General features: G+C 39.7%; 1 protein-coding gene across 1 annotated transcript in view; it reads right to left on the minus strand.

Moving 5' to 3' along the window:
* The window catches only part of WARS2 (tryptophanyl tRNA synthetase 2, mitochondrial), a 38,459-nt gene extending 23,687 nt beyond the window's left edge, over nt 1–14,772 (minus strand). The window contains exon 1 of the mRNA XM_062513157.1: nt 14,704–14,772. Coding sequence (XP_062369141.1) covers nt 14,704–14,757 — 54 coding nt within the window. The 5' untranslated portion in view covers nt 14,758–14,772. The remainder of the gene's footprint in view (nt 1–14,703) is intronic.
* Between the last annotated feature and the right edge of the window lie 10,783 nt (nt 14,773–25,555).

The following is a 25,555-nucleotide window of genomic DNA, read 5'->3' on the forward strand; positions in this document are numbered from 1 at the left end:
TTGAATACACGTATTTGCCTGGTAAAGTCAAGAAAAAACTGCATCTCAAATATGTAGTAAAAGGAGTTGTAAAACAGTTCCCCCTTTATAAAGAGTTACAGAAATAAAATCAGCTGAAAGCATTCACAAGACTGAAGTTTTCAGAATCTCTCTTCTTTACAACTTCACGTAAATATTGCCATTACACACTTGAAATGACAGTAGACACGCTACAATTATAAGATAACCTTATGCCTATGCTTTCATCTCTTTCGGGTTTTAAAAAGAGAGAAACGTAAGTGTGAGAGAGCTGCCAGTAGACAAACAATTCCCAGGATTGTTTTCTCCTTTTATTTTGGCATGGGCATGATATAAAATTATATAAAAGTATACATAAAAATGTGGCTGGTTAGAGTCCAGTTAAGAGCTACTAAACCATTAAATGACCACATTAATCCTGCCCTAGAAGTACAGAGGTGGTGCCTGTCAGCTTCTCAGTCTGCCCAGTCATGGGGGAGACAGACACATCTTCAAAATCAAATTCCGAGGAGGCTTTTCCTAATTATATCCTTGGAGTGACTGAAGGGATGGACAAAGCTTTGGACTAACTAGTCTTTGTTAATTACTTTATCCCAGCAGCATAACAGATGAAAGATAGGCTTATGCCTCCATCTATAATATATTTTATAGATATTTTAATTTCTAAATAATAAAAAGAGTAACTCACAAACTCACCCTGGGCTGAAACGAAAGGAAAAGATTTTAGACCCAAACCCCACAATGTCACAGAAAATTATGACAGTGCTACAAGAGCAGCTGCAACAGAAATCACCCTGCAAGCCACAGCAGTGGTTACTATTCACATGCTATAGCATTCAGCTGCTCTGCTTCATTTTAACAGCCATCTACTCGGGGAAGAACAGGTGAAGAGCCAAGTGAGACTCGCAGCATCAGAGCTAATTCTAAACACAGGTGGTGGGCACGACAGAGAGAGCAGGAAGTCGACAGGAGAATCACTGCTGACATGTAGGACAGGGAAGATTGATGGCTTCCCTCTCTAGTTTTCCCCACTGTGTAGACACGCAGGGGATGGGGGAAAGGGACAGAGAAGCTGCTGTGCTGGCGACATAACACACCACAAGCCTCCACAGCACCAGTGCTGATTAATGACACTGGAATGACTCAGGAAACAGCAAAGGATCATTCACAGACTTTGCTCTTCTTGTTATAATTTTATTCGTGGGGATTCATTTTGCTGTCCCAAGCTGAAGAAAGTTCAGATTTGCCAGACGAAAAGAAAACGTGGAAGTTGAAGGGAAGAAAGTGCAGCATAAGCAAACACAGACATGCATAAAACACAAAAATTGAAAAATTTGAAATTTCAAACATGAAGATTCTCTCAACAGGGATCAAAAAGGGAAGAAAAATAAAACCAGAACAACACAACCAAAAACTTGCTCCAACCTCAGAGACAAAAGAAATACTTTGGCTGACAAAGTCACCAACTACTGCATCTTTTGCATCTGTCTACAATTTTTTAATTTCCCTTATTAATACTTTGCAACTTCAAAGCTCTGGTTGCTAAAATAATATGCTTGTCTGTTACCACTGCCTTAGCAAAACCTGTCTTGAGACAGTTAGTAAGCAGCAAAATGAAGGGAAGCCAGACAAGTCAGATTTTACTAGCTAAAGCATAAATTTCAAAGCCTAATTGGGACAATTTAAGTATTAATGTTGTTACAGGAAAAAAATATGAAGGGAAATGGAACTTAGGAACAGTGTATGCATTACATACTTTATTTCATGTATTGTTTTTGATGCAATTACTTCTCTGCAAACTTGCTGTAGAAACTTTAAAACATGTTTATTTTTATCTGATAATTCAATATGTCAGATTCATCTGGTACAAATGCTATTTCAACATGCTTAATTCTTAAAATGAGAGACTAAAGATCTAACATTAACTTAGAAAGAAACATATTTATACCAGAGCAAGTTTTCAGATAAATAGCTTCTGAGAAAAGATTACCCATTGCCCAGAAACTGAACTAAATTAAGATTTAAACAGCACTGCCTAGTATCCCTCTCTTGAATGTCAAATGCACTCAAACTTCAGTAGGAGTTGAATATTTATATTTCAAATGAGAAACACATTTAAAGGAGGAACATTTACAGCACATGCTAAGCCCACCCTATAAATTTAACTCTGCCCTCTAGGGCTAGCAAAAGAAGTCAGTGTAGCTGCGGCTGGGTTAGGCTGCCCTCTCACGCTGCCTTGGTACAGATGACTCAGCAAATGGCTCCTTTCATGTGGCTCACAGCATCCCGCAAGTGGATTCTCTCATTTGCATTATGAGCCCCACGTGCCAGTCGGGGAGCTAATGACAGCCGCACTGACAGACCCCAGCTTTATCTACAGCAGGCTGCCACAGCTCCTGCTGCCACACAGCACAAGGCTCCTCCGGACCTGAGGCAGCCACGGACCCTTCCCTCCCGTGTGGAGTGGAAGAGGGGATACAACCTCTGGTTAGGGACCTGGAGGCAGCCAGCAGCCTCCTGGCCCAGAAGAGCTGGCTCCAGTTCTCTAGGACAAGAGGCCACTCTAGAGACAGGAACCTGTGCTAACATTTGTGTGGAGCTGGTGAAGGCACCAAGCACTGGGTCTGCATGCAGCCAACAGCAGTCATCGGTCTTACCCTAAACCACAATGACTTCCTTAGCAAGGACACAGCCTGGTGGTTTTTATTTTTTTGTGCTGTGCTCCTTACAGTTCTCCACATCAACTTGAAGGACAACATGTTAGAGCTCCTGTTCAAAGCTGAGCCATAAACCAGCTACAGAACAAGGTTCAATGCACACTGAAATGTGTGTACCTCCTGCACCTCCTGGGCTTCAAACGTGTGCACAGAACTGCAGTTAATGGCCTCAGATGCTGCCTGATGCAACCTTAACCCTGATTCGCAAACCATTTACTTGCCTTTTCAAAGCTGGGGCAGTAAAGTTTCTCCAGTCAAATTATCTAACCATAGACATTAACTGCAGGTCTTATCAGTCCATTTCACCCAGGGTAGGTGAAAGGCTAAAGGAATTTATAGCAATATTTTTTAACAATTACCACATAAGGAAGGTAATTAGTGCCTCACTGACAGGAAGCTGCAGCAGGAGCTAAGCCTGAACTATCAGCAGGAACATTCTGGCCAGACAGGAAAGGCAGGAAGGTGAGGTCAGATTGCTACACACTGCTTCCAAAGTCATCAGATGATGCACTCAGTGCTCAAAAGCTGAAAATTTTTGACAGTTCCAGTACTGCAGGCATTGTTTGGAAGAGGTGGCACCAGGGAAAAGGAGAGGGAGAAGTAGGACAACCTTTGTTAAACTGTGAAGAACAGCCCTAAGACACAAATCTATATAAAAAGTAGTTTCCTGTTCATTGAACAATGTGTTGAACCAGCAACAGCAAAAGTTTTCAGGCACGGGAGCCTCCTGGAAACAGCTCCCCAAAGCACCCATCAGGTCTGGCTGCTTTCTGATCCGTATGTAGCCCCACAAAGCACACTGGCATGGAAGCACTGGGCCAGGGAGCTCACAGAGATCCACATGTTCCACTCTGTGACCTCAAGGAGTTACTCTGTATCAGTCACCTCAACTTCAGCTCCTGGAAAAATACAGGAACAAATAAGGAACTTTGAAGAAATTACAGAAACAACAGAAGACAGCAGTATTTCTCAAGAACTAGGGCCTCTCAAAAACTCTAACAGCCTCCCATAGCACAAGAGATGCTAGAGCAGAGAAGAAATACTAAAGGTTATATCCTGATTTTCGTTAAGTTCCAATACTATCTCAGTTTCCAACAAGCTATAGAAATAGCACCTTGAATACAATATTATATGCTGGGGATGAAACTGGAGAGAAAAGAAATCCTGAAAACAGCATTTATTGTGGCTTATAGTAGCTGGGGAAAGATATATCAAATACAGTTTCTCAGGGTTTTGTGCTGGGTCCAGTATTATTTGATATTTTCATATCTCCAAACACAAAATCTAGATGATGAAATGGAGTATTCATTAAAACTGCAGACAAAAGAAAGTTGGAAGGAAGATAAGGGCTCAAAATAATCTTGACAAAGCAAAGAAACTGTTTGAAAAAGCAGAATGCTATTTACCAGGCAAAAATATGCAGATTTATACAGAAAAGTCTACTCAACCACACAAACACAGGAAGGAGAACAGCTGTCCAGGCAACAACTATAGAACAGAGTCTGGGGTTTGAAATATTTTTAGGTGAGCATGAATCAATACCATGCAGCTGCAGAACCACCACATTTATAAACTACACCAAAAATTGCACAAGAATATATGAATAGGATGAAAATCCAGGAGACAGAAAACAATTTGCTCATTTTACTCAGGATGAAGATGGCCTCAAGACACACAAGTTGGATAGTTTTAAGTCCTGTATTTCAAGAGTGGTAGAAAGAGGCCATAGAAGTTCAACCAAGTCCAATGAGTGACCTGAATAAACAAGACTACAGAGGAAAGCCCAGAGTGTTTTTAGTGTTTTGCAGTGGAAGCAAGACTGTGAAAGTAAAGGGTGTTAAACAATGAGCTAAGGATGAAGTAAGAAAGATTCAGATCAGATGTAAAGAAAAGTTTCCAAGAGTAAGAAAAAGAAAGAAAGAAGGCATTTCAGAAGAGTGCTTAGAGAGTATTTTAAGGGAAAAAAAAAAAAAAAGGTACTTCATTTTTATTTTGGGCCAGCAGAAACACCAGATCACCCCAAACAGGATCTTTTCTAGTTCTCTGAGCCATAATGTTACATAAGCATCATTAAAGTCAAAGTGAGATGACCAAAGAGGATGGAAAAGGAATCAGAATTCTATTTAGATAGGTTAGATCTCATGGCATTTCAAGATTCAAGTCCTTCTACCTGCATTCAACAAAAATGTAAGAATTGAGGCCTTTTCACTGATAGCAGCTGAACACTGACAAGCTTTGAGAAACCATTCCAGGTTGTTGAAAGACAGGAAATACAAGTAGACATTTAAGACTTGTAAACTGGCACATGCCCACATCTAGACATGTACATTGCTCAACAGAATAAATGTAATAGCAACAAGTGAACAATTAGCATTCATTTTGCTACAAAATAGATGTGGAACTGTCAAAATGCAGTGAAAAGTGTAATGTATTTCTAAATTACAGATTACTTGATATATGAAAGCTTGCTGTGATTTTAATATATTACACTATTCTAAGTAACCTTAGCAATCTTGAATCAAAATAAAACAGAAGGCTAAAGAATGTCCTAAACACTTCCCTCATAGAGAAATTAGAGAAGTTTTGTTTTTGATTGCAGTAGTATCCAAATCTCTTAAAACCATCTGATTGCTCCTGCTCTTTCTCTGACCTCTAGCTGAAAGAGATTTTATTGTACTGTTTAATAAATTTTCTTCAAGTGAGGAATCAGCTTGCTACCAAGATTGCCCTATGGGATATAAACAAAGAGTATCAACTTACATCCAGAAGTATGTTTTTAAAAAATACTTTTTGTTTGGAATTACTATGTTTCTTCAGAATATCATCCTAGAAACTCAAAGAGTAATTCATTTCCTTTCCATTATTTTATTTGGCAATTTCCTGTAACAAGGAAAAGTTGGCATCGTTTCACATGGGGCCAAAATTAACACAGCTGCTCAAAAACATTCACCTTGTGGTCACAGCATGAAATTCATCTCAGGTGAATAGAAAAGTTTTAAAACCACCTGATGGATGTTGAGAGGCCTTAGAATGTGGAAATCCCAGTATATTCCCTAATGATGCACACATGCACAAAAATGCTACAGCTGGTCCTCCTTGTCTATGCTGGAAAGAATTCTATGAATTTAAGTATTTTAGACATAATAATCACACTTGTATAAGGGACTTCTAGAGAATTTTAAAAACTTTTTCTGGAGCTAGACAAGACTCCCAGACTACATTAAAACTGTTGTTATCGGTGCAGGCCGATCCTGAAATCACCAGGCTGGGCTGTTTCCACAGAAAGGACAAACAACAGACAAGCAATGAGGGGGTTAGACACAAGTGTTCATTTGTGTCCAGGTTCAAGAGGATGTAGCCAATCGAGGTGAGAATGGTGACAGCACACTGTGACTTGCTTATTAGACAGCTTTTCAAATGAAAAGTCCCCTAGTTTGTGCGCAACACTCACTGCTTTGCTTGTCCTAAAGAGGAGATGCTCCTTGCTAACTTACCTGTATTATTCAAACTGGCCCACAGAAAGCCAAGGCAAATCACCAACTCTCAGTTTGGAGGTACCCTGTGGAGTATATCAGTGTGAAAAAAGCCATGTGTTTTTACTGTTAGTATTCCAGAGATGTGCCATAATCCATTTTCTTTGGGTACTGGCAAGTATTCTGAATACTGGAGACTTACAAAGTTGCATGGTCAACTATGAAAACCTCCCTCTGGAGCGAGTGACAGCACCTCTGGCTGTTGTGACCCGGCTTAATACTTGATGAACAAGAGTCAGAGCGCTGACATTGCTTTAACTCTGCAAAGATGTAAAATGTAGATATCGTAAAAAAAAAACAAAAAAAACCCCAAAAAACACTGCAGTGGAAGTGCATGAAGGGCAGAATGTGAACTCGACTGCAGAAATTACATGGGCTAATTTGTTGCCAGCAGAGATGCAAAATGAGATTCGGTCAGGAATTCAGAGGGCTGGACCTCTCATTCCCTTTACATAAGCAACAAAGAGGCTTTGAAATGTTTGAAACTGTTTTGTTCTTCCATGAAACGGAAAGCACCCTATGGATGTCTATTAAGTAAAGTCTTTCCACATCTTGGCAAGTGTGTGATTTCAAGAAAAATATTTGCAAATGGATAACCCAATTCAAGAAGAAGTCAAAGACCACCTTTGAAAGAAACTTTGATGTGGCTATAAAGAGATTATATTTAGGAAGGATAGTATAACGTGGTTCTGCTGTTAAAAGTTTGTACCTCCCCATATTTCTTTGTTGTTTTTCATGTAAAACGTAATGCTGGTAAGCAGAGAAGTGAAAGCCCATGAAACGTAGGATTAAGGCAGAATCCCTGAGAAGAACTGCTCCTGACTGTTGGATAAAGACAAAACAAGCCATTTAGCAATCACACTGCCAAAAGAGAGGGATATCAGAGCATCCACAAGTGTGAAAGCAAATGACAAAAATAGTTGCTATGTGAATCTTAGGTGAGATCATCAGGAAGCCTGGAGCCTTTTATTAACATGGAAGTGCTGCTATATCTATCCCAAGGTACAGCTATCACACACAGACTTCAGAGTCAGAACTATGTACCTGGCAAAAGGCAAAAATTATGGTGAGACTAGGAAGTTGTGAAGACAGTTGCAATTTACTTTCTTTTATAATGCTGTCCAACAACCTTCAAATGAAATTAACGGGACAGCCAGACTCTGAGGATGACACCATACAGATCAGTGTACAATAATTGATTGCCAATGAGTGTATGTGACCAGAGACAACAACGATGGGATTCAGAACAACATGTGTTCCATCTGTCAGAATGGGGAATGTATACTATTTCATCTCCTTTCAGCTTCTGAATACTTCTGGGAATTGGAAGAATCTTACAGAAGCTCTGAGCTTTAAAAATGGAAATAATAGCACTATCCAACTCTAGGATCTTTCTGTACAGGAACGTAAATATTGACACCCACCTACATAAGTGAATGAGATGGGCTTACCACATTTTGAAATACCAATAAGAAGCATTTAATTCACCTTCTAATCCGTACAGTAAGGCTCCAAACCATTTATCCATAAAAATACAGGTAGTCTAAACAAAAAGAAATTCCTAGTCTGAACAGTTATGAAAATGACATCTAAATACAAATGAAGCATGGAAGGGTTTTATCTGTCTGTTACAAATACAACATCCTTGCAGTAGTTTATAACATGAACTACGTGCGACACCATGAAAACTGAGGAAACCCCTATTTTTAAACTTCACACAACTCTTTATTCTTCATTCAATTATTGTGCAGACATCACTGAAGCAACTGGATCAGCTTCACCACTCCTTTGGCCAGCTCCAAGGAGCAGATGCATGTCCTAGCATAATTCAAAGAAATGGAAGGTAAAAGTAAAAACAGGTATTTTATTTCTGGTAGCAATCATCACATTTTAGCACAAGAATGAGGGAAATGAAAAAGTAAGATATATATATATTTTATTGTCTATTTTTGTGTGTGTGTGTATATATATATATACACATACATAAATATGTATCTATTTCCTCTCCCGTGCAACAAGAATTTCACTCTCAAGGTGGATATCTATCCCTGGTGCCAAAAATATATTTAATCTTGTCCAGTGGATATACAGATTTTCCTGATACAGCAGAAAATTATAAAATCTGCTATGTGATTTGTTTGAGTTGGGGACTCCAAGAATGATACTGTTAGTCAAAGGCTCAAATAACCAAAGGGAAAACAATTTCAATTCACTGATTACAAACACAGCAAAACTCAAAAAATATATGATCTAAGGTGACTTAACTGACTTGGGGTTCTTCTCCACTTCAGCTTCTGATCCGGCTGCAATTTGAGTCAATTCCACAAAATGTTTGTTCATCTAACCCTAGAGGGGCAGCATAAACCACAACTTGTGTCATGGAAAAAAGCAATTGTTAAGTGTCTAGAATAGCACTTGTTGTATTAGTAAATGGAAATTCTATCTGCCAATGAACCAGCATCAAACTGGGAGCCCAGTCTGCTGTCTAGAGACAGAGGTGATCTGCTACAGACTGACTCACAATGCTTGTCCAGCATATGTACTAGAGAAACTCACACATAACTTCAACATCCACGATGAACAGGGCAGCGTCTTTTATGAAACTCAGTGTACAAAAACACGTTAATAAAAACAGAAGTCCCTCAAGAGAAGAAACAGGCTTAGTCAAGACACTGAAAGCAAGGGCCAGAGGGGAAAGAATAGTGGGACTCTACCCAAGCCCTGCCAAGATGCCAGAATAAAAGGCTGGTTCCTGCTAAAACAATCTGTGTTTGCCAGATTTTGTTGTTAGAACTCCAGTATGGAAATGAATAGGACTCGTTCACGCCTCAAAGATCCTTCATTTCTGTCTACAGTGGGGGCTCTGTCTGTGCAGCTACAACAGTGGTCAAAATCCACTAGAGACAAGGCACTAAGCAAGGCAGATTACAAGAAGTCTCTCTACAAGTGGAAGTTTAATAAATCTGTGTGGATACCTGAGATCTCTCAAATCCAGTGAAAACCCAAGAAATGTATATTCTCACTGTGCGCTAACTTGCTTTCTGCTCTGAAAATGATACAAAAGGTAATGATTTCATTATTGTATAAAGAACTATTCCACTGCTTTATCTGAAAGATAAGCCAGTTTCCCCAGAGGATCAAATATAGTATTTATTTATTTATTTAGCTATTTAGTGATTAGAATAAAAAACAAGTGACTGATAAGGAAAAAAGCTTCCATTCCAACCTGAACAGAAAACAACAAAGGTTTAATCCAAAGGCTGGAATATGTTGCTAAATCTAGTTGATTTCATAAGGGTCTGGGTAACTAAATAACTTCCAGTATCTGTGCCCAATAACAATAGTAAAAATGTTAAAATTCAGGAAAACAAGAAATTGGAAAAAAAAAAAGTCACCAATTTCTACATATGAATCCACACAGAGGTGACCTTAACTGGAAAGAATTTCTCAAATCATTTAGATATTTCCTAAAGGTCCTGTATGTCACAGTATATTGAACCAGCCCATACTGGACACCAGGAAACATAAGGCTCTTCACTGCCAAACAGGTATTGGCATTTTTAGCCTTTTCTCCTTAGTCAAAAGCACTTTGAAACTTCCAACATTCATGCTCTCTAGAAGAAAGAGATGCAACACAGGAGATTGTCACAATCATAAATCCAGGCAGGGCAAGCACGTAAAAATCTGCCTGTTCCTCCATCAATTTCAGCACACAAGTATCTGGACAGGCATTCTGAAGTTGACCCGCTGCAGTTACCCGTGTATGTGTGCAGCTTGTTACATGCACCTGGGGACTCATTTCATTTATGGTTAACAAAGTGACCCCTATGTGACAGCAACAAATTCAAGATGGGAACATGGATGCTTTTAAATCATTTGCATTTAATTCATAGCACATCTGAATGATACTGAAAATCGAGCTCTCTCTCCCACTGTAGTTTTAACTACAATATTTGAAATCCTTAAGGATTAGAGTCTGGTAATTCCAGTTACTTCCTTTCTCTGGAGCTCATATGGTAACTATAACTAAAAATTTTGAAGATTTTATTTGCAATCTGTGAAAAAGCATTTTAATGGTCTTCTCTAAAACCACCCTTCAATTTTTACCTGCCTTTTTCACAGCCATCTTTGTTAAAAAATATGAAACATGACCCATCATTAACATGACTAGCACAGTAACAATAGAGTGATCAGGTGGCCTGAATACAGAAGGAACAATACTTCCTCAATAAAAGTAAAACACATTTCACCAGACCCAAACAATCTGAAGATCTCCTATTAAAGTACTGACAATACTGGCCAGAATCACTGAGGTTTACAGAGGTCCAGCAAAGTATCAGAAGACCAAAAAAGGAAAAATGGCATTCCCTTCTTCAAAAATACAGTAAAGAGGAGCAGTCTGGGAGGTAGTCTGCTTAGCATCAATACTCAGTGAACAAAACCCATCTTTTGCAATTCCCTAGAAGATAAGTAGAGGAAAACAACAGCTAATGTGGATTTGTTAAGAGCAAAGCATGCCAGATTAGTCTAACTGGCCTTGAGACTCATTAGGCTGCCACAGCAGGGGAAGATGCAGTAAATGCCTCTTGATTTTAGCACCACCTTTGGTCATGAACTGTAAAGCAAGCTAGAGAAACTGCATTCAGGGATCTATACTGTGGTATTTTTTTAGAGATATTGACTCAGGTCCAAAAGAAATGGATACATTCCCAAATGAACTACTAAGATTCCTTGGATTTGAAGATCCTGTACTTGCAGTGGTCCTGACTAAACATTCACCAGAGATATTTTCTGTGCAACACTCACCAAAAGGTAGAAAAGAAAAAAGACTAAATTCAAGCACCAAAGAAGAAAGGATTTTGTGTTAAATAACATCAACCCTTATGGCTGGAAGACACAGTTCTGTACCACATAAAGCTAAAAAAGAATCCACTTTCTGATGCATCACCCCCGTGAAAGTTGACAAGAGATGAAGGTTGTAGGACATCAAAATGTACATCTTACCAACAATAATACAGTCACTGTAATAGACGTGTGAAGGCCAGGCAAGGCTTTCCTACCAAAGAGGACAACTAAGGTAGGAGAAAAAGGCAGCAAAACGAGAGGTTCTTGTTTTCTTTGGAAGACATTCTCAGGAAGAAAAACAATACAGGTATTAGAGTATGCTAATAAAATACTGATAGCTACTTTGATACTAGAAAAGAAAAATGATGCCAAAGACTCCTGACTTCTTGAAGGCAAATAACATGGAAATGTATTATTCCAGTTGAGCATCTGGAAAGCCATATAGTGATGCATGAGAACATTAAAACCAAGACCTTGTCATTCTTCTGCTTTCCCTGTGCAAGCCAGGATTAAACTTAATCCATGTTTTATCAGGACGTACACCAACAACTGACTGACTAACCTCAGAATAAATTTTCCTACTGACAGGTGGTGGCACAGTTGGATTTCTCATGATTTTATCAGTAATTCCCTGGAGTACCTGTAGCTGCCATTTTTAAGTGTCTCATCAAAGAAACAGACTTGCTGAAATGATTTTCTATAACCCTGGCTTAGAGAGCACTGAAGAACAGTAAAATCAGGAATTTGAAAACAAGCTCTTAAAAGTCAAGATACCCCAAATGTAATGAATCTCTCCAACAAAACATTACTTTCCTCTTAACCACATTTATTATGCCTACAAAATTTGTTGTGCTAGAAGAATGTACAATGAAATGCACAGAGCAACTTTTCCACAGCATGGTAAATCCAGCATAACGATGAGCTGTGCACTACAGTGAAACAAAGCTGGAACCACATAAATCATGACTTCTAGTGACTATGACTGCATTATCGAAGACTTAAAACATCAAAACTATAAGGGCGTCAGTAGACACACTGTTCAAGCTTGAAGTCAAACACTTTTCCACACCCAGATTTGAATATTACTCATCAGGAGGCAGCAAATACATGAACTGTTCCAAACTGTCTGCCGTAGTAGCTGAACCACTGCTGGAACAGCAGGAACAGAATAAACAAGGAAGCCATTTTCCCCCCTTAATTCTTTTGAAGATGCAGTGTAGGTACCTCTTCAATTCCAGTGCAATTCTTTCCAGATAGACATAAGAGGGCACTTAAAGTGAGAAAGAAAAGTGACAAAATCTCACAGCATACTGGACTTGCAAATTTAAAACCAGAGGAACAACTTAAATGACAGCTGTTACTTGAGAGTGGGTGATCTGAAGCCACCCAAAATTGGTCAGAGCACAGTGCTAAAAACAGCAGGATTGTGGGTTCAATCCCCATATGGGGTTTTATTTAAAAGTTGAACTCCATGATCCTTGTGGGTCCCTTCTAACTTATAATATTCTGTGAATCTGTGAACCTATACTAACTTTGTGGTCTTCTTTTTTGTTGTGGGGTTTGTATTTTTTTTTTGAAAACGTTTATAGAATAACAGGAAAGAATCACATTCTCAGACTTATCACACCTTTAAGACACCATGGCAACAGCAGCTACAAGATAAAACACCTGGTAAATAATCCTGACCTGACAGGTGACTCACAGGTGGCAAAGACAAGCACATCAGAGTAAATATTAAAACACAACATGAGCCATGTTCACTCAGAGCAGATTTCTTTACTATGTAAGATAAGCCAGATTTCTTCATTGGAGGAATGAAAGCAGGGACGGGCATCTGTTGTGATATAAACAGAGCCAAAAAGAGTCACTATGTGCATTAGAAGAGATAAGCATATTAAAATCCTTTCAATATCTTTCAAGGAACTTTTGAGTTAATGAGTGGTTTGAGGTATCTTTCCAAGACCTGCTTTGCAAACATATTACAGGGATAGTGTAACTGTTCAAATTTTAAGTGTTAGAAATGTAGGAAGATTTTTGGCACATATGAATGAAATTAAAGCACCTCAAGACATGGATACACCCAACAAGCTTATTGAGTATGCCATATTGAGATTCTTTGGCTCTTCTATATTTTTCAAGTAGTCTTATACATAAATGAATTCTGAAACAAAAAATAGAAGGAGAAACCTTACTTCTGCCTCACAGTAATAACGAGTAAGAACACAGTTACTAAGTAAAATAACAATTATCAAAGCTTCACATGGCATAACAGGTTCTTCCTCTTTTGCTTTCACTCTACCTCCTCAACAGAAAGGGCAGAATCAAGGTCATTGGCATGGTATTAGCTGTTTTAGAATGTGATGAAATATGCCTTGACTTCTTAATTTTAAGAATCCTGGTTCTGAAATAGTCCTGCAATGTGTAGTTTACCCAGATTCACCACCATATACACCAACTTTTTGTGCATTAGTGTGTGCTACAGCTAGATGTGCTCAAAGTATCAACTCCATGGCTGAGTGTAACACAACTCACTTGCTGCAAAGTCACAGAAAATACAGATTACGCCAGGAAACCTAAAGAAATCTTTGATCTTCTACTTACCCTATTTCTCCTCACAAACAACATGAGACATATTTACCCTGGCAACCATTCTGAATAATGTGTTCCATTACTGAAACATTCCATACCATTCAGGATTTGGATGACATGCAAAATCAAGACTTTCATGAAAAAGCTAGTTGTCCAACTCAGGGAAACGTTCTCTAAAATGATGCAATGTTAGTATTACTGTCATCAAATTCTTCCACTCACTAAAAACAAGGCTACAAGCCACAGAAAAAATTAGATTTCTAAGGCAAGCTATTCATAGATGTAAAACTATAAAGGAGGCTGCTTATAAACACAATATATACCTACCTTACTTGGCTGATTTTTTACGGTTATATTTCAAAATACAATCAAAGCAATCAGCTGTTCCTCTACTTCAATTTTCTAATAGAATGGGGGGGGGGGAAGATGAGAGGGAGGAAGGCTCCTCATGGTTACTACGAAAATCCCAAATGTATCAAAGAAATTTAAACACTACACCCCTCTGAGGTCGTGTAAGTACCAAGGGGCGGGGCTGACATAAATCCATTTGGACACTTATGAGGCTTGTTTTTTTCCGTCCTGCTGGAGAAAACAGGAGTTCGAAGCCAGCAGGTGCATTTAAAATCGAACGGGAAGAAGCAACGACCAACGCTGAAACCTCGCACAACGCCCAGCGATATCTCAGCGCTTGAAGGACCACCAGGACGCCGGCACTTGCCGGCTCAGGCTCAAGCTCAAGCTCAGGCCTCCCTCTCTCCCGCTCTCCGCGGAGTCAAAGCCCCAGGGGCCGAGCGGAGCCAGCGAGAACCAGCGGGGAAGGGGGAAGGACGGCGGCGGACCGCGCTTCCCTGAGGGCCGGCAGGAGCCCGCCCGACCCCGCCCCGCGCATGCGCGGAGCCGGCCGGCGGCACGGGGCGGGATGGCGGCCGGGCCGGGGCGCGGGGCTCGTCCCAGAGCGGGCACACCGGGAAGCGGCCGCGAAGGTGCTCCAGGCCGGTTACCTGGCCGAGGGTCCCGCGGTGTAGGGCCCGGATCAGGCCACTCGGTGTCGCCATGGCAAAGGCGAGAAGGAAGAGGCGGGGGGGAGGGAAACAGAGCAGGAGCCCGGCAGGGTCCGCGCATGTCCCGCAGGCGCGGTGCCGGAGCGGCCGCTGGTGGGGCGCGGCTACCGGGAAGGGGCGGCGCTGGCGTCGGCACGGGCACGGGCACGGGCCCGGGCCGTTTCGGGGTGGAGGGCGTTGCTTCTCGTTTTCCGTGGGTCCTGCCTCTCCTGGGGGTGCCCTTGGAGCGGCGCCTCTCAGCAGCGTGTCCTAGCTGAGGCCTCCTCCATCCCTGCGTCCTCCCGGCCGCCTGGCCTTACCCACGGCATCTCTTCTATTGAGAGATTCGCGGCGTGGCCTCTGCTGGAAAATGCGCGCCTTTGCCCGTCCTGTGTAACTGAATGCACAGAACCTCCCCAAAAGCTGCTTTCTGCCCTCGATGTGCTCTGCTCTGCCCGAAGGCCGAGGCAGAAGCAGCCCTCCAGCAGCCGTGTCTCCAAATCCGCTCTGTGTGCCGCGTCTCTTCCGTTGCACCGGGTGACAGAACCAAAGCAAGAAACACCGAAGTTACAAATGAGGTTTGACCGGCTCTTGAGGAAGTTATAGATCAGTCCCTCCTGTCAGCCCCTCTGCAAAAGGTGCCTGGTTTGTCCCCAGTTCAACCCCCAGGTTGGGAAGCCACAAAACGCTTGTTGCTAGTGTTCAGGTGATGTGAAGCCAAGCTCATCTGCAGGTCTGCAAACATCTGGGACAGTGACTGTGGGAATCTGGTGTTGCAGGCTCCAGGAAAACAAACCACCATCAGGAAAGAAGGTGCACTTGTAGGTCTGTTAGCAGTGGCACTCTGCACTGGAGCAGTGATTATTTCCAGTAGCCCACTCCAACCCTGAGGTTATTATTATGGGATGTTCCCCACTCTAAAATCTGGGTTTAGGAGTTAAACCCACTGTGTTTATTTTCACTTTGATGCATTTGTTAGTGACAATTTTTGTATTTTAAAACAACGCATGAAGAGTGCTTAGTACATAACAGCATAATCTTAATTTACTTTCCCAGGCACTGCTCTGATACAAATTGTAAAAAATTGACTTTGATTTTTTTAAGAACTTTAACTTGAACCCAGAAATTGTACATACAATTTCTTTTTCATCATTTACATCATCACCATAAACATTTTACATAATTTGAGCTGGAAACTTCTAAGTGTGATGTTCATCTTTGATGGTTTATTCATTTAGTGTTTCAGCAAAAATGTGTCAGCCATTTTTTAGAACATAACTAGGCAAAAACAGCGTGAAGCTCGATGTGGGAAACGTCAGGGAAGAAGCTGAGAAACTTAATATATTTTGAGATTTTCTAGTTCTAAGACCAAAGATTTGAAGATTTGATCTGAGAGGAGCATCAGGCAATACCCCTGATGGTGGGAAGGGTGGGCAGCTGCTCTGCCCCCGTCTCCCAGCTAGAACTGTTCTCTTTTGGAGACTAAATGGAGCAGGTAGAGCTGTCTTTAACTAATGCCATGAAGAGTGGGATGCTCTAGACAAATGGAATATAAACTTACCTTCAAAAAGCTGCAAAGAAAATTGTTATAAGAAAATGTTAAGACAATTTTTTAGTTGCAGATAATTTAATCCAAAAATCTTTTCCGGTATGTTTACCAGTTTTTGCATATAACACATATCAGTATTATAATGTCGTTTTAAATCAGTAAGTTAAACATTGGTTTGAGTCCAAATTATAAAGAAAAAATGCTATGTAGATTTCAGCAATAAAAACATAAAAAATGAAGATTAAGTTAGTACTACTGAAAAAGCATTTGTGCTCATTTTCAAGGTTATTAGAATTTGAGTTAATAAATGGAACAGTAAAAGGTGATACTACTTAGACTTTTGTCTGCCTTTGACTTAGTATGACAGAGAATTCTGATAACCATACATGAAATGGCTAAGGGCTGATCAGATGACAGGTCTTCAAAGGTACCTGTTATAGTAGAGTTTTATGGTGACATGTACTTTTTCCTGCTCAGTACTGCTGCTGATAATCTGGAAATAGATTCTGAATAATTTATGTTGAAATGTGATTTTGACACAAATAGTGGCAGACTTGTAAATAGCACTAAAAACATCACGATCATACAGATTACAAGAATCTGTTAAAACAAAGAATGTTTTTAAATCAAATTGAAACGGAAGTAAAAAGTTGAATTCAAGTTGGATTTTTTTTTCTTTAACTAGAACTGAGCCTGTGTTATTATTTATAAGTCTTTATTTAAGCCAAATTTAAGCTGAAAACAAAACAAAACAAAACAATATTTACAACAGCTCTTTAACACAAGAAGAGCCCACTGCTATGGCAGACATCTAGCAGGGCCAGAAGAATAAGCATGGGATGTTCTTGGTGCAGGCAGAGAGGGAGAGTGGTGTGGATGTGTAAGGCAGGTGATACAAGGAAGAGGTTGGCTTGAGAATCACAGAGAAGATGGCACAGCTTGCATCCTGAGAGATGGCCGAGTTAGGAGAGGAGAAGGATTCACTGCTAATATTTATTGTCCTTTGAAACCTCCTGCTGCTGCCAAAACACCTCTGGCCTCTTTCATGTATTATTCCTAGACACTTTCTCCCTACCCTTATTATTCCAATGCATGTTATGAATCCATTCATGACTGTTGAGATGTGAGGAATTTGCTACACAGCCCAAGTTAGGAAAATTTGATAAACCAGAACTCAGTCAAGATTTCACCAGTGCAATTTGCTGTTTTTAATACCGCCAAACTGTCTGTGGACATAGAAACAAGGGTTTTAAACCAAATCATTCAGATCAGCGTGTGTCTCATGGGACATGGTGATTTTGCAGGAGATCTAGAGATCATGTTGGACAAGTAAATCTATTTGCTAATGCTGTCCTGTAGCTCATATAGTCAAGTTTTAGTACTGGGATACCAGTCAGAAATTGCTAACTCCAGGTTTCCATGCTTAAAAAGAGATACTGCAAAATCAGGGAAATAACTATACACGATAGCTATAAAATTATTTAAGAAAAGACTAGGCACATGCACAGTTAAGTAATTAGTGAAGGTGCAGGAAGTCCTAGAAGCAGAACAGAAAGTCTGGGATTCTTTTTTTTTTCCAGGTAGGAAGACCTCTGTAGCTGGGCTACAGCCCACAAAACTTTTATTTTCATGAAGCCTTCAAGAGACAGTGCTTTATATAGGAGCATATATCATTCTATGATGTGAGCAGGGTTCTGGGGTTCAGTTAGGGATGTGTAGAGAGGTTTTATGTACAGCCTTCTTGTCTTGCCTAACATAGAAATTAGAAGTTTGGGTTTTGGCAGCAGAGTGTAAAACAGAAGAATTGTTCAAGAACCTGAATAAATTTTGAAAACCAGGCTTTATTCCTTGCCATTGTGAAAAATCATGTGCGCTAAAATATTTTTTGTTCCTCACCTGAAAAAATATCAGAAATTCTATGTGCTCCTAGCTAAATGGGTTTTTTTTGTTACTGTGCTTCCTATGTACAATATACTAAAAACATGAAATAGTCTAAAATATTAGAACCTGTCTGTCAATTTAACATGTATGATTTATGTTTTATGCTTAATCTATTTGCAGTTTATCTCCTGTCTTTAAGACAGAGTAACCGCTATTCAAGTCAGCATTGTCAGAATAATTTCACTGATACTCTTGAATCATTCACATCCTCTGATAAAAGCAACTGAAAAAATTTAGAAGGCAGTAAGTAACTTTCTACTCAATGAAGGGATATGACAGGAAATCCTATGGCAAGAAAGATTTGGACACCATTTTGGATTAAAAAAGTATTTAAAAAAAGTCAGCTATACTCAATGAAGCAAGACCTTTGCAGAAAAAGTAGTATACTATGATATAGCTAGAGACAGTATCATCATATTTATACAGAAGAGAGAGAAATTAATTAAATCGCATCACAGGGTTGATGCTGTAATTTCTCAGTTTCTGAGTGACCATGTATTTTAATGTAGCTTGTGGGAGGGGTAAATATCATTGTTTTTATTGTTTGCTGCAGCATTGCTCAGATACTGTCTAAAATAAGATGCCTTTGTGCTGTGCATTACTCAAGCACGCACCAGATGACAGCCCCTGCTCCAAATAGCTCCCAGTTAAAAAAAAATGAGAACACAGATCAAGGAGGGCACAACACACAGACTGGTAAATGGCTTTTCAGAAATCAATATGCAAATGTTGTTTTTCAAGTGTGGGTTGTTGTTAGCAAAGTACTTCTTGAATGAAAGAGCAAGGAAAGGGGAATTAGGCAAACAGAAGGAGGCAGAGAAGGAAGACCAGGGAGGTTGTGTTGTGAAGAAGAGTGAGTGGAGAAGTTTGAACAGGCAACCAAACAGCACAGGAAAGAGCCCAGTCAAACCCTTCACACTATCGTACATAAAGAACTTCACTTGAGATGTGTAGGTTGGTGTAGTTTAAAAAGCACATCTTCAAAATTCTTGAGAGCCTAGAGGTTAGCAGCAAGACTGGCTGAAGAGGGTGAATCAATTACTCTTACCTGTTTCTTTTGTGATTTACACATGCTATGGAAGAATCTTTTAGCCATTTTTATACATCTGTCTGTTCAGTGAAGCTTCAGCAGGGTAGTCACTTTGAAGTGCTGAAGATATGGCAGAGACGAGGAAGAAAGTTGTACTGGCTCTTGTATGCTGAAACTGTTGGTAGTATCAAAGCATTGCTGAGAGCTATATCCTCTAAAGTTAATGGAAAAAAACTGTGTTGGTAGCCACTGAGAAATAAAAACACCTAGAATCTTCTGAAATCTGTAAACCTTTTCTCCCTATAACATGTTGGGGAAAAGAAATCTTTCCTATGTGTTCTTTTGTATTACCATCAGTTATGGTGACTGTGTTCTTTACATTCATTTTGAATCTGTGTTTCCTGTCATGAGCAGATTAAAAACAGAAGAGAGTGGAGTGAAAGTTTTCTATTGCAAACATCTGTTTCTGAAAAAGGATTGTATTTCCATGTCCTGGAACATCAAGGGGAAAAGCTTGCTCTCCCCAGACACACACCTTTGGTTTGCAGCAATAAGGAGTTTATAGACAAGGTTGCTTTACTACAGTAAATAGAAAACCTATTTCTGCTATTATTTCCAGTGAGTAATACAGCCTGGATGTCTGAGGAAACCTTCAATTGTTCCCATCAGAGATCTTAGTCTATATCTTTAAAATGCTTAACAAATTTTTGGGCATGACATAAGCAATACTTTTAATAACTCCTGTCTTTTGTATCTGAAACTGCATTTTATATGCAGATATTGCTGTCCAGATAAATTTTCTTAGGTAGTGTCATTAGAAATGGTGAATGGACATACTTATCCCATGTAAGTCAAATGAAATCCACAGAAAAAAACCCCAAGACTACAGTGTCAACAGACTTCACAAAGAAAAAAAAATGATGCTGATGTACCATCCTTATCTGTCTCCTTTTAAGTAACACAAGGCTGGAAATGGAGAGAAAAGATGTAAGAAGTACTTGGGGCCAGATATATAGTACTTTCTCATACTTTTTGGTATTCTTACAGGAATTTCGCCCTGGAAAGGAGGAAATTTATTTGTTCAGAAGCTGCCCTGAGACGTCCTATCTCCTACATAAATGCCTTCCTTTTAAAACTTCAATATACTAATATGTATCAGTGCAAATATCACCCAAAATATATTGCAGTAGATTCATGTTCTCCCTCACCCCACTGAACTCAGAGTTCTGTTGTTTGCAAAACTGGAACAAATTTGGGAAGCAGTTTGATAGAATCATCATCTGGGCTGGATCTTAATTTGTAATTGTCTTGGGCAGTGAGGGGGCTTTTGCTGGTATGCAGCAGTGATTTTTCCTTTCCAAAGTGGAAGCACATCTTCAAGTAACAGTTTTACTTTGGTTGGCATTATTAGTGAGGATGGTCTTCTATCTCCTAATAATTTCCCTCATCTGTCAAATCTCCTTCATGTATACCCAACCGATGGTGATATTTCTGTATCTGTGAACATTTTAAAAACTCAAGGCTTCAGATAATACTAGAATTATTAGGAAAAAAACAAAGAAAATGTAAAGCTTTAAAGTTTCAAAACAAGCTTGGCAAAATTTAGAACTTGCTTGTTAGAAAATTCTCATAAGCAAACAGATTTGGAAAATTCAAGGATAAGTAGGAATTCACAGTCTGAACCTGTGCTTTGTAACTCTGGTTGTTCAGTTTAGAAAGGGAGATCACAGTTGGCTGTTTACAGTGGCAATTAGTATGACATCTCTCTCACTTTCTCTAGAGGATATATTGCAGTGTGAATATCTGCCTGGGACTTACATGGCAGTCCAAGATACTCAGAAAACAATCTAGAAAGAATAAAGAAGTGAGTCCTTCATCCTGCTTGTTGGAATAAGGATCCTTAAGATGTGAGAGTAGGGTACAGAAGAGATCTGCTCATCTAATTTGCATTCAAATTGGGGGTCATTAGGCACCAGATACTTATGGAAAGACACTGGTGTAAACCCTATTTATTTTTATAAATAGTTCCAGTTTCTATTAAGTATACCCTATTTCAAATATAAATTAGTCTAATTTTACTTTCCAGTTTTAGATTGTGTAACCTCGTTGCCTTTTAAGCTAAAGGACATTTTAGTTTAAGAAATCTTCTCCCCTTATAAACAAAGAATGTTTTTATTTTCATTTCTTAAAGAAACAGCATGGACTTTTTCCCCTCTCAAACTGCTGTAAAATAGGCTTTGCACATTTTAAATTACAATTGCAACTTGTTAATCTTTTCATCTTTTCAAGCTCTTCTGTTCAGGGTAAGCACCAAAATGTGCTGCAATAATATTGCTATTCTCATTATCATTAATCTGCTTTTACTCAATCATTTGCCAAAAAAAAAAGAAAATAGAAGCTTTACCGAGAAAGTTTGCAGATGATGCACAGATTGATAGAACAATAAATAGCATTTATGTATTTGAGAATGGGGTTAGCTGCTGCACTGAACTGAGCTCAATTTTTTTCAATCTAATCTCTACCAATTTCAGTGTCAGTGTTTTCCACAGTCCCAGAGTTTGTAAGGGTGAAAAGTATTTTAGTTTCCAGGTGTATGACCTTCCCCATTTATGTGTGTTCAGACTCATTGCTTGAATGAGTTCCCCTTCCTACCAAACAATCCACCTGTGTATAACTAGCTCAATGCAGTTTATCATTCCACCAAGCTGCTTATCATCTACAAATTTTATTAGCAGCACTTTCCTATTTTCTTCCTTGTGGTTAATAAAAATGCTAATTGCTAAAATGAGATCAGGGGCTTAACACCTGTTGAACTGGTAATGATTTAACTTCCAATTAATATACAGTTCAAGATACACTTTACTGCTTATTTTATGTTAATCTAAAAATAAGTCTATCATGAAGTACCAAAGTAAACTCTTTTCAAAAAATGTTGCTATGGCACAGCCAAGTGTTATTTCTAGAAAGAATGAAGTACATAAAATGCAGAGTTGTTATAATTATCTCTAAAAAGATCACTTGCATATGATTATTTAATAACATTCCTAGACAAAGTTTTTCAAAGTTGTTCTGTTTTTTATTTTACCTTTTATATGCACTTTCGTGGCTACGCTATTGTGTTCCCATCTGGGAACAAACCACCTATGGTTTATGGGACACTTTGACTGGGTATGCAGCTGCTTTGTTTCATCAGAAAAATGAAAGGCTGCTGAAACAGATTCTAGCACCCTTTGCTTTTCTGCACTCCAAATTCCTCCTGATTTGTCACCCCCCACCATCAATTATTCTTCATACCCCCCTGTTTGCATTCCCTTATCTTGGCTTTATCCTGTGAATACAAGGAATTCCCATGGCTCACATGATTCTTCTCCCTTTGTGTGCCAGACTGGTTCTTAATTCTGGTGGAGCAACCAGCTGCTGAGGGCACCAGGTTTGTTGGGGGTGACAGCAAAACCTCCCTGCTCTGCCACCTTATCTTGTGCCCTAGACTCAGAGAGTGCACATGCTCACTTTCCTCTTCATCACTCATCCAGGGGAGGGCTCCTGGTTTCCCCTTTGGTGTAGAAGACAAGCATGGTGCCTCCCACCTTTCTCTCAGCTTGCCAGTAAAGAGGGCCTGGCACAATAGGTGCTTTCCTCCCAGAGGCTTCATATAAATGGCCATACTTGCTGTTGTTTTTTGTAACTAAAAGTTGTTTCGTCGTTGTTGTTGTTTTTCCCCCCATGCAGAGTTGTTCCTTTTTGGACCGGCCACCATCATCCATTGTTCTCCATGAAACAGAAACTGCCGTTGCCCTCGGGGGAGATAGTGGCTGCCTATACTGTGAGGCATCATAAAACACAGACCCCGTTGGGAACAATGGGGAAAAGCCTTCTCAACGTGGCCACCAGCTGAGAACCACGCTGAGCACTGAGGAGCAGCAGCCACACTGAGGGGAGGCAGTGGTCCACCAAAGAGTCTCTTGGCCCTGCCTGAGGGAAAAAGACATGCGACAGGAAAGACATCTGAGCCAAACCAGCTTAATTACAAGAAGCAAGTGAAATAAAGTCTTTGTGCAAGGTTACAAAGAGTTCTACTTCTGTGTGAGCTAGCAGGGCTCTTAGCCAGTTTTGTAGGGGAGGTTGAAGTTCTTTTTGCCGCTTTCTCTTTTGGTTGCCTTGATTCCCCCTTAAAAACTAAGTGAACAAAATTCTTATTTGACAATTTAAATAGGCAGCAGTTTTGTCACAGAATAATAAGCATTTTGTCTATGAAAATATTAGATTTTTCCACCCTCCCTTTTTATTGGGCAACCTTCTTCCTCATAAACTCTTGGCTCTATGGAGAATGTATTATTTTTTAACAAGATCAGAAATAAAGAAAGGTCTAATAATGGGTGGTTAATTCTCAATCTCTAAGTAAGTCAATATATTCAAATATGTCTTTCAAGTTAATGTAAAATTTGTAACCAAACCGTACATGTTGTGCTGCTAAGGATAGTATACAGTATGTTTTTCATGGAGAGTAAGGAATCATCAACAAAGCATGCCTGACTCTGAAATTCTACCTAACTCTACAGTATTTTATTGCCTCTGAAACATGCATTTAGAGAGAGAGAGAATATTTTAAAAGATGAAGAATTTGAGGACAAACATCAACAATTTTGCACAAGCCATACTGCAGGAATGTTGTGATTATTTTTGAAAACAAGCATTGTGAGTCAGGGAAATAAATTGGCAAGACCTTGGAATCCAAACTGTTCAGGTAGTTAAAATCACAGCATACTCAACCAAGACAAACTGTAATCTGTTAAAAAACTCTTGTACATAAGGCTCCAGATCTCCATTCTTGTACATTTACAGTTCCATAGGATGAACAGTCATTTGCAGCCATTATTCTTCATAGCCAATATTCTTCATTATTCTTCATAGCAGCAAGTTTCCTCTTGAGCAGAAATCTTAGCCCTGCTACAGAGTGACATTTTATGATTATGCCTATGGCCATTTCAGTGTCCTTGTAATTCAATTGATAAAGCTGATCTGTAAAGATATAGCATATGCTCTCTGCTCTGCAGAGAGGGACAATAATTACCTTGAAAGCAGTGATTGATCTAAGATGAAGAAGCCGCATTCTCAACAGAGACAGTTAGTTACTGGTACTGTACACTTATTAATGTGACTTTGGAAGCTGAAAGGCAAATTTTTGGTTTTGAATCAGCATAAATCCCACTTAGGGTGCTAGGTGTGCTAGTTGCCTTCCACTCTGACTAAGAGAATGTTTAGGAATAGCTTAAATGATGGAATCCACTGCCCCGACATAAGCATTGAATGCAGGGTCGGAGGATCGATTGGAGTGATTGAAACAATGGAAAGCAGGAAGAAGCAGGAAGGGAACAAACCAAAAAATCATGATACAAGAAATGAATACACAATGGTCTTGAAAGAATGCCAAGGAGAGGAGTTTTTTGAGCAGAGCTCTGACGGCAAGCAGATCTGGGATCATGAGCAAAGCAATGGATTCTTGTTCAATCTTACTGTTGTTTCAAGAAGTGGGACTTTTTTTGTAGTAAAACAAGATTACTTCAAAGAAATACCTGGCTCTTGTTGCCAATTTCTCATTCTAATGGAAACAGCCTGCTGTATCGTGCATACAGGCTAACTGCTCAGGCCATGGTGGAGTTAGACACTAAAACCAGAGAGGGCAAACAATAAAGAAAAACAGGGAAAGAAACAGAGGGAGATTTTAGAAAAAGACATGGCAAAATGGGGGGGGGGGGAAATTAAAAATTTCAGGAAAATAACTTAGGAACAGAGATATAAAAGAATGCAGTCAGGATGTAATCTTCAGCATGTTGTCAAGTCAACCAAAAGATGCTAATGTCTGGGGAAAGAATAAAGCCTAAAGTGTATCCACGTTCAAATTTCTAATAAAAAAGAGCCTGTCCCTCCCACCCCTTTGCCATTTCAGAAAAGCAGCCCTCTCTGACAGGCAGCCAGGCATCATGATGGAGGGCTAAAACACATGAAGCTGCTGCCCATTTGGAACACACTCTGTCTCCTTTCACATCTGCAGAGCATTTAGCTGCTTGCATCTGGTTGTGTTTGCGCAAATATAATTCCATATTCACTAATAATTCCCGAGGCTAAAGGCCCCTCTCCTGTAACCTTGTTAATATTCTCACAAGGCCTGGTGTGAACGCCTCACAGCATTTGGATTAGAATTCAGTCTGGTGGGTTCCCCCCCCTTCCCCCCCCCGTCTCTTACTCTTTCTCTCGCTCGTACTTTTCTGGCCTCCAGTTTCCTGGCCACCCAC

This window comes from Cinclus cinclus, chromosome 2, assembly GCF_963662255.1.
Source record: "Cinclus cinclus chromosome 2, bCinCin1.1, whole genome shotgun sequence".
In the NCBI taxonomy this organism is placed as follows: Eukaryota; Metazoa; Chordata; class Aves; order Passeriformes; family Cinclidae; genus Cinclus; species Cinclus cinclus.